A 15,930-nucleotide genomic window follows, 5' to 3' on the forward strand; every position below is an offset into this window, starting at 1 on the left:
ATTAAAAGTCACCAGATGGTAGTATCAGACATACTCTCACCAAGTATTTTTAATTGAATGAATCACAGACTTGGGCTGGACCACACTGACGATTCCCAGGCAGTGTAAGCACAGCTCTGCCATTACCTCAGAGCCACCAGCAAGCGGCCATGTGGGGCTGCTGGAAATGCCACCTGCATTCCCAGTCTATCCCAGCAAACGGCTCATGGGATAAGCCACTTCCAACAAGGGTTTGAGCCAACACGTTCTGCCCCTCCTTTGCCTGGGGTGAAGAGAGAACATGAACAACCACTGCAGAGCATTTCAGAACATGGCTGTGTGGCTTACTCATCTAGCAGAGCACTTGCTTCCCAGCAGAGACAGTTTTGGTATGGACTTTCCTCCCCACCTCGCCTCCAGCTTATCAAATTGCCTCCACGTGACAAACCAAAATAGAATAAGGTACTTGTTCCAAGTTAACGAGTGGCCACACAATAAATTATGCTAGTATGAACTTAAATTTATCCCTACTTTAGAGTGGTATGGCTTCCCAGCTACACAAACAAAAGCAGAATTTGGGGGAAAGGTTTCCTGGGACAGCATTCTGCTGTTCCAACACAGAAGCAAAGCACTCCCTGCCCAGCTTGGTGCAGTAAGAATAGCAGAGCAGCTGCCCACATCCTGTAACTGTGTAAGCAAGAGGCAAAAAACATCAAAAATACTAAACAAAATTCTTAATTGAATTAAAGTAAGAGAGAAATAAACAGGCAGCACTGTCTATGTGTGATAGCTGAGTTTGAGACTGTATTACTGGCAGGAACTGAGGAATTGGAGAACATCATGCAAGCAGGACCTTTAGCTGCCACAACACCAGGTCACCAAATAAATCTCAGGAAGTCATCTGGAAACAGCTCCAGCACAGTAATATACAAAATATGACACTTTCAGAATAAATCTGCAAAGCTAATTTCATGATAGAATTACATCTGTCCATTAATTTCTGCAGTCCTCAGTTCAAAATCTTGCCCACCTGCTCAGCTTTAGATGATGAATCCTGTTTTTTCCCCCATTCCTGTTAAAAAAAAAAAATTAAAATCCCAGTAAGGCAACCCAAAAGAAATTCAAGAGCAAAATACCAGAAGTGCTGCAGTTAAGAGTTTGGTGCATTTGCTGAGTGCACAGAAGGGATCCAGAAATAGCATGCAAAGCTGAGGTCTGGCGAAAATGATGCAGTTTACCCTGAAAGAGGAGAGTCAAGACAGGCTAAATGAATGGTGACAGCAGCAAGTCATGCTTTAATGTAGGGGAGGACCCCAGGGATTACTCATCTGGAGGCAGAGGTGCTAGTTATTGCTGTGTCCCTTCTCCAGTGCTTTCAGTAGAGAAGTATATGGCTGTGGTGGAGAACAGAAAGAGGTATGTTAAGACTATGCCAGCTCAGAGGCAAGAAGTTGTCTTCACATCACTTTCTGCCTCAGACTAAGACAAAAATAGTAAAAGGCAGAAAACAGCTACATTTTGACTGGGATTTTTGAAACCTATCTAGTTTTAAGAAAGCAGGAGAGAGAAAAATTCTGGAAATCTTTTTATTCTCACACAGAGTCCCAGGACATGGGCACAGAGGCCTGCCATGGGCACTTAAGATAACTGCCACCCACACTTCTCCCCAAGAGCCAAAAGAACAGAATAAAGGCTGACATGGCTCAGTCCAAAGCCCTTTCATGCAGGCTAGTTTCAGCTCCCAGAAAGTTCTAAAACAGGCCACGGCAGCTGAAATCCCCAGACCAACAACCACTGAGGGCTTGCTCTGGTTCCACTATCTGCACAATCAAGATACCTGCTCCTCTGTGACCTCTACAAAAAAATTAAAAAATAAAATAAATTTTAAAAAATCACTCATGTTCATTCACCCTAATCTGCCACACTATCTGCATTCTCTGTCCCAAAACCATGCCATACAGATGGTTTCCTGGCTCCCATGAAAACCCCTATCTCTGCCTTCTCTTGCTATCAAGAAATCTCCACCGAAGACTTGGCTCATGTTCTCTGCACAACTCTCCAGTTACTCTGCAGTGGGACTACTCTCACTTTGTGGTAACAGGGCTACTAAGGCAAAAATTAACTGCAACCCCTCTGCATTATCAGCTGGGATATCAGCAGCACTCAACCTTCAGCCTCTGTGGCTTTACAGGTCTCTTAGCAAGAATTTAAAAGAACCACTTATCTCAGGCTAGAGATTCATGCATAGGCCAGAGTTAAAGTAGGGCAATACTTAAACTGCATCTCAAGCTCACATTGTAATGAAGCAAAAGCAGCAACTTCAAGCTCTGAAGGGGCACAGCAGGCACACTCCTGCAACTGCTCTGAACTAGACAGCTTCTGAGAAACTTGTGTGAATCTTAAAAATCTAATACAGCATGACAATGTTCAACCTGTTTTAGCAGGCAGATCCAGCTGCAGCATCATCTTTCACATACATTACCAGCTTCTCAGTACAGTGCTGAGAATGAGACCCTATTCTGCAGCATAGGAACATAGTAGATGTGCAAACACTGTAGGAAGCAAATTTCAGAATGGCAGATTGCCAACACCTCTGGGCAAATCGAAGAAAAACCATCACTGCCACCCAAATGCCCCAAGATTGTCAGCAATGGAACAGGAAAATGTGTAACCACCATCAAGACAAAAACAAAGAAAATGACAGTCACTTTTCAAAAGGAAAAACACCCATGTTTTCTTCACATTTGTTCCTGGCTTACCCTCTTTGTAATTATGGGACAGAGGTAATAACAGCCACCAAAAGTCCAGCTGTCACATTTTGATAATTCAGTGAATGCCCACACAGATCTAATTACCTCAGCCAGTCTACATGCCTGAGACCGCATGTGGCCACAGCCATTCCTCAGCCTTGCCCTGACAGAAGTTTGGAGAGTGAAAGCAACAGCAGTGCTAGGATGATCAGATGTTTTTTAGAGTGACCAAGGTTAAAGTATAGGGACAAGAAGAAGGGAAACAGCTGCTCTAGACCTAGAGACAACAGAATGCTTAAAAACCTAGAAAAATAATTAAACGAACTAATGAGCCAAGAACCACAGGTCAAGGCAGATACAATTCCTCAGCGGGGGGAGAGGTGAAGAAGGGGAGAAGGCCCCCCCCCCCATATTGGGACAGAGAGAAACCAAGTTAGCAGCTCCACAACAGAGCTGTGGCAATGAGAGGAAAAAGGGATATATCAAGACAAGAGGTGATTTATTTTTAAGTTTCAGGGCTGGAATAAGCAGCAGATGATGAACAAAAGGAAACGTCTGTGGTGGATCCAGACAGGAGACAGAAGTGGGATGGCAATGCCACAGGGTTTGTTTTGTTATTGGTTTTGTTTGTTTTAAAAGGAAGTTAATAGAAAAACACCAGCAGCTTAAAATGCTCCAAGCATATAGCCTGCCACTCCTCCTAGGTTGTAACAAAAATTCCTGTCTTGTAATGAGAAGGGCTTCTTGGGATCCAGCAGCCCTCCAACTCTTCACCCCCAGCTGGGGGGCCGAGGGGGTTCCCGTATCAGCGGCTCGGCAGCACGGAGCTCCCCACGCTGGCACCGGCCGCCTGCCCAATTCAGACCTGTAATCTCCCCCGACTTTGATTTAATGCAGCAATTACTGGTAATGTGGTTTGAAGGAGATAAATGCCCAGTACAGGGCTGGCTGGCACTGATGCTCATTTCGCTCATGATGCAAGAACAGTTTTAATTAAAATCCCCTTTATGATAAAGGAGCTGCTTGACTGGATGTTTCTGTGCAGCCCTGATACGGAGCCTCCTCCAAAGCGGATTAGAAATCAAAGTTTCCCTCTTCTCGCTACTGGCAACACACAAAAATAGGGAACACTGTCACCATGTCACCCCTCTACAATTTCCTTAACCCTAGAAGTGCTGGGAAAATGCCCACGTTTCCTTAAAAGCAATTGTTACGTCCTTGTCATGGCTCTAAGTGTTTTTCAAAAACTAAGCACAAGGGCTGCTACAACTGGAATAAACACTTCCTCTGTGATCCCAACCTGGTTTCCCCTCTATCTGGTTAAAAGGAAATCACCTTGGCTACTTCTATGGCAGACTCACACCTACAGCCTGCATTCTGGCAAGGAGAGATTTCAGCCCCATAGTGCTCTGGCAAGGTGGTGGGAAATCAGAATTTGGCTGAAAGGCTGGAAAAGTAGAAGCTTCTGCAGAGGAAGGCAGAGCAGCATGGACAGGAGAGAGGAAAGGAGCAACACTGCAAGATAAAGGCATAAAATTTGGCAGAACAGTCAAGATCCCAGCACAGACATGTTCCAGAAATGATCTGTCAGCTCTTGATCGAGTTACAGCAAATGTAGGTGCAATTTTGGGTTGGTTTTCTTCTTTACAGTATAGGAAATAACAGAGATGAATAGATTAAGCACTGCTAGTTTCTATTGCAAGTGCCAGGAGCAGATTGTCACAGTGAGAAATTAGCCTTGTGCATTACACAGAAAAGGCAGCACTGAGTTTGGAGGTCTGCAGACAGTGCAATATGAAGATAAAGAGCCTCAAGTCTGAATGCACATTATTCCTCTCCTCAAGCCACCCGAAAACACATAAATATAAAGAGGTTGATTTAAGCAGCTGAATTTCTCTGTGACCTTCAGAATATATCTGTGGGCCATGGGACTACCTAGGCCTTGACACAGGTTCCAGTCTTCTCAGAGCATGTGCCTCGTCATCGGAGCAGTGCTCCATATTCCCTGACATTGTCTTCTCCTCCAGTGATGGAATTCTGCTCCAAAAACCCTTTTTCTTTAACATAAGAAAACAATTTCAAAGTGGGTGTTATGTTCCATGACTCCCCACCCCCTTCAGATAGCACAGTATCAAACAACAGATGAAAAAAAAAGAAAGCTCCTGACAGAACCAGGAGGGATTCAACACAACAGCATAACCAGCTGACTTCACAGGAGACTGAAGCAGCAGACACCAGACCACCAAATGCACTGCTATGAATGATGAAACCAGCCTTCAGGAGGAACCTTGCTCCTCAACAGGATGAGCAAAGGGTAAAAACACCAGGTCAGAGACAGCAACACGAAGATTTAGTGTGCTTTTTCTGGTACACAAGGGAAAAAAATGAAACCAAAAAAGGCTTGGTATAATTAACAAGATTAAAGGGGGATTTAGGATCAGGACAGAAAAAGCAATGGGCCAGATTGATCCTTACAGGATTAAAGCTGGAATCCTACTAAGAGTCCAGTGGTTGAGAGATCAACGCAGTGTAATGGGATTAAATCAACATCAGCTTTTGTTTTTACACAACTGAACCTCCAGCGCCTGTATTTTTACTGCTTCAGATAAGCAGCAGAAAAGTTGACTGGTACCCACAAACAACCAGGGCACAGGCAGCCAAGCACTTCCCCTTTGGCTCTCTCAGGCAGAAGAGCAATAGGCAATGCCACTTTCAGAAATAAAGAACAAAAATAATGTGGTTTATTACAAATTGTCCAAAAAGCCAAGAAAGCTGAGGATTTACCATAGTCTGTGTTCTGGCCAGCCCCACATTAACTGGTATCAAGTGTGGTGGGATCACCCAGGCCTGATGGATGGGGAAGGCAGGAGAACAGTCCCAGCTGCAATCAGACATGCTGCCAACAGGCAATTGGATTTTGATATTGTCTCTTGCCGGCAAGGAACAAAGGACGCAGTATACTCTGCAGAACATATCAGCAAACACATTAAAGACAAATTGTCGCATGTCCCCATTGCACAACAATATCCAAGAATTACAAAAGTGAGAAAAGCCTCTTTCAGCATGTATCATTTGCATTACAGCTGGTGCAACACATGCAGGCCAGCTGCACTTCTGTTCCCCTGCCCCGAAATTTCCAGTGCTTGTCGGTAATTTGAGTTGGTAGCAAGGGGGAGGGGAAGAGGGAAACAGGACAAGGCTAGATATTCTTTCTAGATATGTAAGCTATTTTTAAAGTTTTTAATTCTTGTAGGAGAGAAAGCCACGCATGTTTAAATGAGAGGGTATCCATCACCACCACACTTGGTTGAAAAGGGAAGGGGTGTTTATTGCACACCTGTTCGCAACAGCTAAACAGCTGCATTGAACAGCAACATTCCTTATGCAAGGAAAAAGCATTAAAGGATCTCATTTCTACAGCACTTCTCAGTCCAAAAGGTGTTTAGAAACAGCAGTTACACACACACTGTATACACTCCACCCAAATTTCTTCTGCAGAAGAAAATTTTCCCCAGCGCTAAAATATAAAAATGCCAATACCACCCATTTCTTAAAAGATGTCACAGTCAGTATCCTCACCTACACTGAATGGGCTTCTTATTTTCAGCTGGTTGGTCCAAAAAAAGTAATCGCCATTCAGTGCTCCTCCTCAGTCAAGCAGCAGCCAAAATCCCAGTGTAATAAATCAGGGGGAGGGGGAGGGAAAATAGCTGGAACAACTGCTGGATCCAACAGGTCTCAGAGCAAATCTGCTCTGCAGTGCTGCTGAGATGGTCCCCATGGAGATATGCACCCCATTTATGCTCCACCTTCCTGAGAGATGTTTTGTCTTTACTCACAAGGGTTCTCCATCCAAAAGGTATGTAATGGATGCAAGGAGACATCACCATCATGATTGAGGGTGGAATGAAAAAGAAGACCATTACAACAAAAATGAAAAGTGAAAAAATAGGAACAGGCAGTTCGCACTGCACATTTTCTATCTTCTAGCCACGTATACATATTTGAATTCCAGCATTTTTCTGCATTTAAACTTTGTTTCAACACTAGATGATTTATAAATTGTAAAAAAAATGCACAGAGGAGTGTTCTAGTATCATCCTATGCCAGCTCCTTAAATATCATGAATAATAATCCCTAAGAATATCTTGAAAAACTGTCATCTGGTCAAAATATTTTCACTTCATTATTGTCTTATGTCCAAGATTCAATCAGAGCATTGTGTGGGGGACAGCATCTTTCATTTGAGGCAGGAGAAAAACTAACTGCCTTCGCCCTGGATTCAGCTTCAGACCCAAGAACCATCTGGTAAAAAATCAGCCAGCGCATTGTGCAGGCAGTATATTAGTCATGAGACACAGGACTCTGAGAACAATGAAACCTAAATTTAAGGGACAGACGAAGGAAACTTAATTACTTGTTTAAGCTTCTTCACAGCTTTGAGGAATCTTTAACATTTTTAGCAAAAGAATTTAGCACTGGAGGGCACAAAGCACATCCTCAATGGATTTCTTAATTTTCTGCAAGCCTGTTTTCACTTCCAGTGTGGAACTATCTGCACTGGTCCACCAGCACAGCTCGCCTCTCCAGTGCATGGCTGCAAGGTGAATCACATTGCCTTGGGTACGGGGTACCATCCAGAGCTGTGGTACTGCAGATACAGACTGCAGCTCCTTCTCCAAACTGACAACTCCATACAGAGAACATTTTTTCTGACCCCTCTACATCACTCAAGCTCCTTCTGTACTCAGTAGCCCTTGCTGAAGTATGAAGGGATCTTTTCCAGCTAATTGCATAAGCTGTCCAATCATATTTTTAGTTAGGCATGCCCACATACACAGTTGTTACTCTAGTGACTGCTTAGAGCTGTGGCAAAAAAGCCACCCCAATTCAGTCCAGTCAGAGACCTTTCCTATAAGATTGCCATTACCTTGGGGGATAGGACAGCTCTGATAGACTGGAAAGCTGGGTGGAGAGAAACCTAATGAGGTTCAACAAAGGCAAGTGTAGGGTCTTGTACCTAGGCCAGTACAGGACCTACTAGAGACCAGTTCCCTTCTCCCAGGAAAGACCCGGGACTCTTGGTGGATGACAACCTGACCATCAGCGGTGTGCCCTCATGGCCAGGAGGGCAAGTGGTACCCTGAGGTGCATCAGAAAAACTGTGGCCAGCAGGTCAAGGGAGCTGATCCTCCCCCTCCTAGCTGGCCCTATGAGGCCACACCTGGAGTGCTGTACCCAGTTCTGGGCTCCACATTTCAAGAAAGACAAGGAGATACCACAGAGGGTTCAGTAGACGCCACAAAGATGATGTGGGGTCTGGACCATCCCGTATGAGGAGAAACTTCAAGAGCTGTGCCTGTTTAGTGTGGAGAAGGGACAACTGAGAGAGGATCTCATTAATGAATTTAAATATCTCAAAGGTGGGTGCCAAGAGGTTGTTGCCAGACTCTTTCTGGTGGTGCCCAGCAACAGGATGAGGAGCAATGGCCATAAACTAAAACACAAGAAGTTCCACTTCAGGATGAACAAGAACTTCTTTACATTGAGAGTGGCAGAATATTGGAACAGGCTGCTCAGGGTGGTCATGGAGTCTTCTTCTCCAGAGACATTCAGAACCATCTGGACATGTTTCTATGTCACCTACTTTAAATGATTCTGCACTGGCAGGGGAATTGGATTAGATGATCTCCAGAGGTCCTTTCCAAGCCTAAGAATTCTGTGAAAACAGCAAAGTTCCGTCACAAATGGAATTAAGATTAGCAAATAAGCACCATGGGAAGTGCAGGAAACACAGATGTTCAGTCTCAAATTGCTATTATCTGCACTCTTCCTCAAGCTTTCAGCTGGAAATCACAAAGGCTGAGGTTTATTCTCTCCTTATTCTCTTACTGTTTATTCTCTTCCTTCCAAGATAAACAGGCTGTTTTGTGAAAAACTAACTTAAACAGGACCCAGCCCCTGTCAGTCTTCCAAGACTTGGACAGGCTTACAGCAAACTGAGTCCCCTGTGCTCACCACTGTTTGGACAGGTGGGAATACAGCAGTCAGGCAGAAGAGCCACTGGAGAAATACACCAACTAAGCAAACCTACATACCCCTAATTCTTTTGTTTAGACTCATCAGAGAAGGGAATTCCTGAACAGCAATGTGCTGTACACCTGATTTACACAAAACTGGATAAAATCACTGTAGCCTATAGAACAGCGCATCCTGATCTTGGATCTTCATCTTCTGAAGCCGGTACCTTAATTTGAAATGGCTTCTCTTTTTGAACTGCACTGGGCTTTCTTGTCTCAGTAGTGACCTTGGCATCTCCCACGATTACAGGCTTGCAGGAACACAGAATTGGAAAAGATCACCTGGATTATCAGCTCTAGTCCTCTAATAACACAGGCAGTCACATTATATAATTAATCTCTTTCATACACTCTTCTTTCTCTGTTTCCTAAATCTCCAAAGCCTGTATAAAACCCTAGATGCAAATAGATGCAAGTTGCTTTGTCACACAAAGCCCCAGAGGAACGCAATGCAGACATCCCCAACCCAGCTGTGCACAGAGCAGCTCGAGTGTGGAAGCAGTATAACCATGTTCATGAGGTGCTGCACCAAAGCTAATAAACCTTATCGAGCAGCAGAACTCATTATCTCAGCTGCAGTGCTGGACAAACATAACTATATTACTTCTGGATTCAAGCTGCTACGTATGCATGCCACAGCATGGCACCACAGGGACTTGCAGGCTGGGGAATCAGCTTACAGGCTACTAGCTCGAGGATTTTCGCATGAGCTCCATTTTATGATTTTCCAGGGCTTTTCTGCTCCAGAGCAAGAATCCAAAAATCAGTGTTTGTATTAACACAAAATGTCTTTTAACATACTCACAGAAATTCACCCAGACCTGACCTCTAACATTCATTCAGGAAAACCTTTCTCCATCCTCACAGCCGCAGTCTCCCAGAGGCAACTCAATCTCCACCTCTCTCAGCAGTGCCCATGCCATGTGCACACCTTTCACACGCAGCACCTGCGCTCTCCCTCCTGTCAGAGCTCTGGGTGATGCTGACATTCATTAGCCATGCCTACCAAACAGGTTCCAGCCAAAGACCTAGAGGCACAGCTAGACTTCCCCAGCAAGAGCTGCCCCAGGCTTCGTACCAGAAAAGATCAGGCAGTTTTTCCTGGATAGCCACTTGTTTTGCTGCTATCAAACGCATGCCATTATGTCCATACTTTTCACTGGCAGTAGCTACCTCTCATGAAAAAAGACCAAACAAATAATAAAAAGACCTGGCATGAGGAAGAGCTCGTTGCTAAGACTCAAGTTTGGCAGCAGAGTTGGGTTTCCAATCCCTTGGTGGTAAAGCTGATGAGCTCGGAGCCTAGAGGGAAAAATTATTCCAGTGAATGCAAAGAGAGATTTTAAGTGACAAAAAGGCAAGTAAAAGACAGGTCAGGAAGAAAACCAACAAAAAAATTCAAAATGAGCTTGGCAAGCTTACTAGCACTATTCCTGCTCTATGGTAATTAGTGGGTCTAGGTAGGATCTTCACTTTCATAGGGCTCTAGAGAAAGAAATAATTTCTCATTGCAAGAGGCAGCCAGCCCTCTGACAAACACTCAGCATGTACTCTGTACACGGCTGCGAGAAATGAGGAAATTATCCATACCCACTATAAACAGAGCAATGAATCTGGTGCTTTCCTACCAGAAGCCTAGCAACAGCATGGACCTCCCTTACCTTGGTCCCTCCTGCCTTTGATAGTTTCAGCTGTCTTTGAGCACAGGAGAAGGATGATTGATAAATTGCTTCATAGGGCTGCTGCTGCCCCTTCCTTTCAACCTTTCTTGTAACAACAGACCTCCAACAAGGCAACATTCATACATGTAACTCTCAGAACACATCATGCTCTTTAGAAAATACTTGAAATGAAATGACTCTAGATTATATCTCATGACTCACAGTACACAAAGATTCATCTGCTCATAAATGAAAAAACTCCGTCTTTCTTATCCAGTAAAGGGTTTAATGCTTTTCCCACCTTCAAACCACTCTGCTCCTGGCTGTCACCAGCACAACACCTGCCCCCATGCTGTCACTCCTGATCGCCCTCAGCACAAATACCCTCTTGCCTTCACAGCCCAAATTACCCATGTCCCATTTAGAGAACTTATGACTAGGAGCTCTCTTCAGCAATTCAAGAGCCCAGACAGCTGCACACAAATGGGGATGAGTGTGAGAAGAGACAAAACTAGAGTTAGATGGTCCCCCACAAACAAAACACTTGCCTGCAAAAACAGAACTCCTATATGCACCTCTTATACATAAGGCAAATACCCACCTTGAGTTGCAACACTGACAATACACTCAAACAGTTTGCAACATCAGAGAGACTATCGCACCATCTCTGCCTCAGAAAGACTTTATACAGCTGCATCCTACACAATGAAAGTGTTAAGATAAATAGTCTCTCTTGATATTTAATGGCACAGATAGTCTGCTCCCTTCACTTTGCTCACAACGCCAAGCATTAGATCATCACAACAGATATTTTAAGTTTCCTACTCCCCAGCTCTCCACAGCCCACAATCTCCTGCAGTCTACAAGGCTCTCAAATATTTAAGAGTATCCTGCAACAAGTTTCACCCGAGGGAATACAGTTCAGCAAGCAGGAATGTCAGACTGAACCAAGGCTACACCACCACTTCATTCTAGAGACAGCATTATAATCAAGGACTGTGATGTTGCAGGTAGCCTGTATGTCTAGGTTCAGTATCCAGGCCACAGCTGCAGAGGAAGGTGTATTCTCCTTTTTATTTTACTGTTTGTCAAACCTGACAGCACTCAATATTGCACAATCACTTCAAAGAAGATAATTCTGTAACATGCACCCCTGGGGGATGGGGGGCTGGGGGAGAAACATTATGGTTGCTGTGGGAATCTTAATTCTGGATTTCAGGACTTGCATATTTAAAACCTCAAATTTAACATTGCATTAATGTAGCTTCATGCATTGAATTAAGGAATGACTCAGTACAAATCTCCATGCATCTACTGAAGTCCTGACATCCCAAGGACAAGAGGCACAGAATAGAAAAGAAGATAGCACAGGCAACAAGAAGAGAATGAGAGGCAGAGAGGAACCTGTGAGCAGGGAAGCAACAAACTGGCACAGCTGAGGCACAACAAACCCCACACCAAACCAGATCTGTCAGTTGAGGCTCCTTGTTCTTACAGCTAAAGGTTATGTAGCTTGCCAGGATAAAAAGAGCTTAAAGCAGAAACATAAATGGGCACAAAGGAAAAGGTCCCTGAAAGGTCCAAGGAGGAGATTCCCCAAAAGTAATAGTGTAACCTGTACTGAGAAGGGAAAGATCATATCTAGATAGCAAAAATTCACTAATTTTTTTAATTATCATGGCAGAGTGCCCAGATGATGACTTTAAAACCCCTTCAGCTATTCAAGCATTTAATACTTGTTTTCTCCACTTCTCTGAAGTTTAACTGCAATGCAAACACAGCGGTAATGCTGTCTGAAGTTCAGGGTGCAGGCAGAAGCAGCAGCCAATGGGGTTCATCCATTGGCAAGCATCCCAAAACTCAACCCTGTTTTAAGAATCCAGGTCAGTGCTTCACGTTTTGGGCCAAAGCTGGTCTTTAGGCAGGCTAACGCCTATATTTTATACTAGAGTGCTCACACTTCTCTCAGCACAGGAGGTGAGACAGCAGGGCAGCTCTCCTCTGCTCCCACACTCATCCTCCCCATTTCAGCAGAGTAAGGAACATCTCCATTGTTCATTCCTTATCTAAGATCAGCAGCAGCATTGGCTGAATTACTTCTCCTCTCACCCCACCCACCAAACCAAGCACAAATCTTAGCTGAGCCATGGGTGCTGCCCAGTCTTTCTTCCTAAAAACCAGCACCCCAAGAAGGGGTCCCACACACCAGGCTGTGACCAGGGGCTGAGTGCAGAAGGTGGACGTGCCAGCCAGCAGGGCCTGCTGGATGAAACCAGGCAAGTGTGCATACCCCTGTGAAGAATCAGGTTACCCTGCAACAAAGATAGTGTGTGTATGTGCAAAGGAGGGAAGTCAAATCCTTCTGCCTGGGTTCCAAGGCTTGCTTTGTTGCTAAAATAAACCAGTGTTTGTTCCTGGGAGTGATGGGGGGCCGGACTCAAAGCAGCCAGAGGCAGAGAGAACCCTCTCATTCTGAGTTACAAACAAGGGTTTAAAAAAAAAAAAAACCAAACAAAACAAATCAAACCAAAAACTTGGGACCCAACTATTCTTTACCTCACATATCAGGGTAAGGAAACCCAAGGGCAAACTGCTGATCTCAAGGGTGCCCGGGAGCAGACAAACTATACGTTGATGACTGAGCAGTCCAAAAGCTGACTGCTCCAGTGGAAATTCCAGTCCTTGCTCAAAGGCTGAAAATATATATGCCTTTGTATAAGCTATTACTTTGCTTGCTGGATCTATATAACACTTTACATATTTTTTTTTCCTGACATTTTCCATACTCCACCAGAAACTTGAGTAACTGCGCCACTTCTGGAAAAACAAGCTTGCATCCAGCTTTTCTCAAAAGAGTTTCTCCCCCCATCCTCAAAGTCCCAAACTGCAAAACTATCTAAACCCTTCCTGCTCCTCTCCTAGCCTTCTGAGACTTACAGATCCCTTTCAGCAGCACTCCTTCACTACCTGGGATGTCTCTCAGTAACACTAAAAATCCCATAAAGCAGAGGCACATGGGAACAGCTTTATGCATAAAAAAAATTATATATACACACACAGGTCTCTCAGTTGGCAGAGAGTGAGCAGCATTATACCAAAAATTTTGTCTCCAAGGCACCTGCCCAAAACTGTTCTCTCTAGAGGCACTTATAACCACAGGAAAAGCCTGCTTGATACCCAGTTAATAGTACTTGCTCAAAATATTATTTTTTTCAAAGGGAAAACTAGCCCACAGTGAGTAGAGGCTGCACAGAGCTAAGCCCAACAGTGAAGGCCGCTCACGTTAGTGCAGAGTCCTTCAGCTTTCCATTCCTTATATGTGCAAAGTGTGCAAGCCCTCACACACGCTTCCTACTCACCCAGAGGTACATCATGTTAGCCTGGGTCCTTCAAACCCAGCAGTGAGATGATCCGGCAACACAAGAGGCACTTCAGTAAGACTGACGAGACCGAGGTTGGTCGAGGGTGGTTTTTTTTTGTTTTTTTTCTTAAAGAAAAAAAATCCAAACGGCTCAGTTTGAGGCTTAGAAAGCGTCTCGCCTCCTCCACCCCCCTCTTCCAGCTCTGGCTGTTCTGCGCTCTTCTCTCGCACTTAATCTCTCCCTGGGAGTTCCCAGCCCCGTGTGTCTGTACTGGCGTGCACAGCACACACTCTGCATTCGCCTCCAGGGAATTTCTCTCTGTCATTCTGCTTCTAAAAACACAATCTCAGCCTCACAAGATTCTTGCAATAGGCAGGGATGGGTGGGGTTAGTAATAAATGCAGCCCGGCTTCCAGTGCTGGAGAGCGCTTACTTTAGAAAAGGGAACTGTAGCCGTGAATGAAGCAGAGAAAAACCTTGTCCTCCAAGGTCACTGGGGGTGAGGACCCATTCCCCCCCACCCACTAATTGTTCCTCCAGAAATCATCCGTAGATGCAGGAGCCACGCAGGGTGCCATAGGCAGGTTCTGCACATCTTCATCTACCCCCTTAGTCAACACCCCAAATTCGGTCACAATTCAGTAGCTGTATTTAATCATTAACCACTGACAGGCATCAAGGGGCATAACTACAGGGATCCTGAAGCTAAGGAGAAAATCCGTGTGTGCCAGCCCTGGAGCTCCCTCAGGAAGAGCAACCACTGCCGGCATGAGCTGGGGAAGAGAAGCGACACAGATAAAGGGGTTAATCTGCTTTCGCAGGTGGCTCCACATGAGTGTTTTACAGACTTGCATACTGCTAGAGGGAAAGCAGCAGCTGGCTCCGGTTCCTCAGAGTGTATCGGGTTCCCACTTGCCTGGAGGCAGCTTCCCCCCTAAGTCTGACTGGGGCAAGTGCCCTCACAGCCCTGTGCTCCCAGCCTGCTCCAATTTCAGGACTGCAAAGCTCTGCTGGTGGGGCGGCAGCCCCAGGAAAGGCGCGCTGAGCGAAAGACACTCGTCCCAGTTCCCTCGACAAGCACCAGCAAGCCCTTCCCCGCACGAGCAAATCCTCGTCCCATCCCCCGTGCGCGATGCCACAGGATGAGTGTCACCTCGCATCTCATTAATCAGTTAAACCGCTCTTCCAAACTAGGAAAACGGGTTTCTCGCCCCCTTCCCTTCCCAGCTCAAAATGAAGAATTGACTTCCCTTGCTTCCAAATGCTAAGTTAAATATGGCCTCATCTCAAATGGGGAAAAAAAAAAAAAAGTAAAAAAAAAAGTGTTTTCATTGAGGTACTGGTCTCCTTGGAAATGAGTTTTGAAGAAATATTTTTATCTCAGCTAAAGATATAGAAATTGTGCTATTCCACATATCACCTCTGCTTCCTCTACTTACAGATTACTTAAATGCAATCCAGGGGGCTTGGAGCAAAGCACGTGTCGGGCTCCACACAAGGCCCTGTTGACATGGGGTGACCAATGGATGGGCCCCCTGTCACAGCCAGCCCAGACACCCGAGATGTGCTCCACACTCCCCAGGCTCCCCTCACCTTCAGCAAGCCACAGACACACCCCAGGGCAGGCGTGTCCCAGGAACAGACCCTGAGCACGTGGGATGGCAATAAAGGAAATAAATACATAACTGTCAGTGCAGTCCCACATAGAAACCTGGAGAAAAGGCTTATTCCCATTACCAGGAAGCAGTCAATAGGGATCTGCTGGTTAAAGACAAGCAAGACAACACTACTTTCCAGCCCAGAAAACCCAAGCCCTGCAGCTTAGGGAAAGGAGCAAGAGCTCCTCCAGAAAGCTGGGATTGCACAGGGTTGTTCCATTATGGCATTGCTCAGGTCTCCCATCTGCTCTCACCTTTTGGCACAATGGGTCAGGTTGAGAGGGTGAAAAGCAATGTTCCTAAAAATCACTTACTGCACTAAAGCCTATGCCCCACAGTCTCCAAAGAGTGAAGCATGTGATCCAAAAACCTGTTCTCAAAGGCTCTGAGAGGAGCGAAACAGCAGCAACGCTGACATTTGCATCACGATTAGACGCTTC

General features: G+C 45.2%; 1 protein-coding gene across 16 annotated transcripts in view; it reads right to left on the minus strand.

Annotated features, from left to right (window-relative positions):
* The window catches only part of RBFOX2 (RNA binding fox-1 homolog 2), a 171,060-nt gene that overhangs the window by 100,102 nt on the left and 55,028 nt on the right, over nt 1-15,930 (minus strand). The window contains exon 1 of one of the 16 annotated variants that reach the window (XM_077178532.1): nt 13,830-13,859. The exons of 14 other annotated variants lie outside the window; for them this stretch is intronic. In XM_077178532.1, coding sequence (XP_077034647.1) covers nt 13,830-13,844 — 15 coding nt within the window. In that variant the 5' untranslated portion in view covers nt 13,845-13,859. Of the gene's footprint in view, nt 1-10,019; nt 10,099-13,829; nt 13,860-15,930 lie in introns of those variants that run through there. One more of the 16 variants, XM_077178535.1, reaches the window with a different exon arrangement.

This window comes from Agelaius phoeniceus, chromosome 5 (genome assembly GCF_051311805.1).
Source record: "Agelaius phoeniceus isolate bAgePho1 chromosome 5, bAgePho1.hap1, whole genome shotgun sequence".
NCBI classification, from domain to species: Eukaryota; Metazoa; Chordata; class Aves; order Passeriformes; family Icteridae; genus Agelaius; species Agelaius phoeniceus.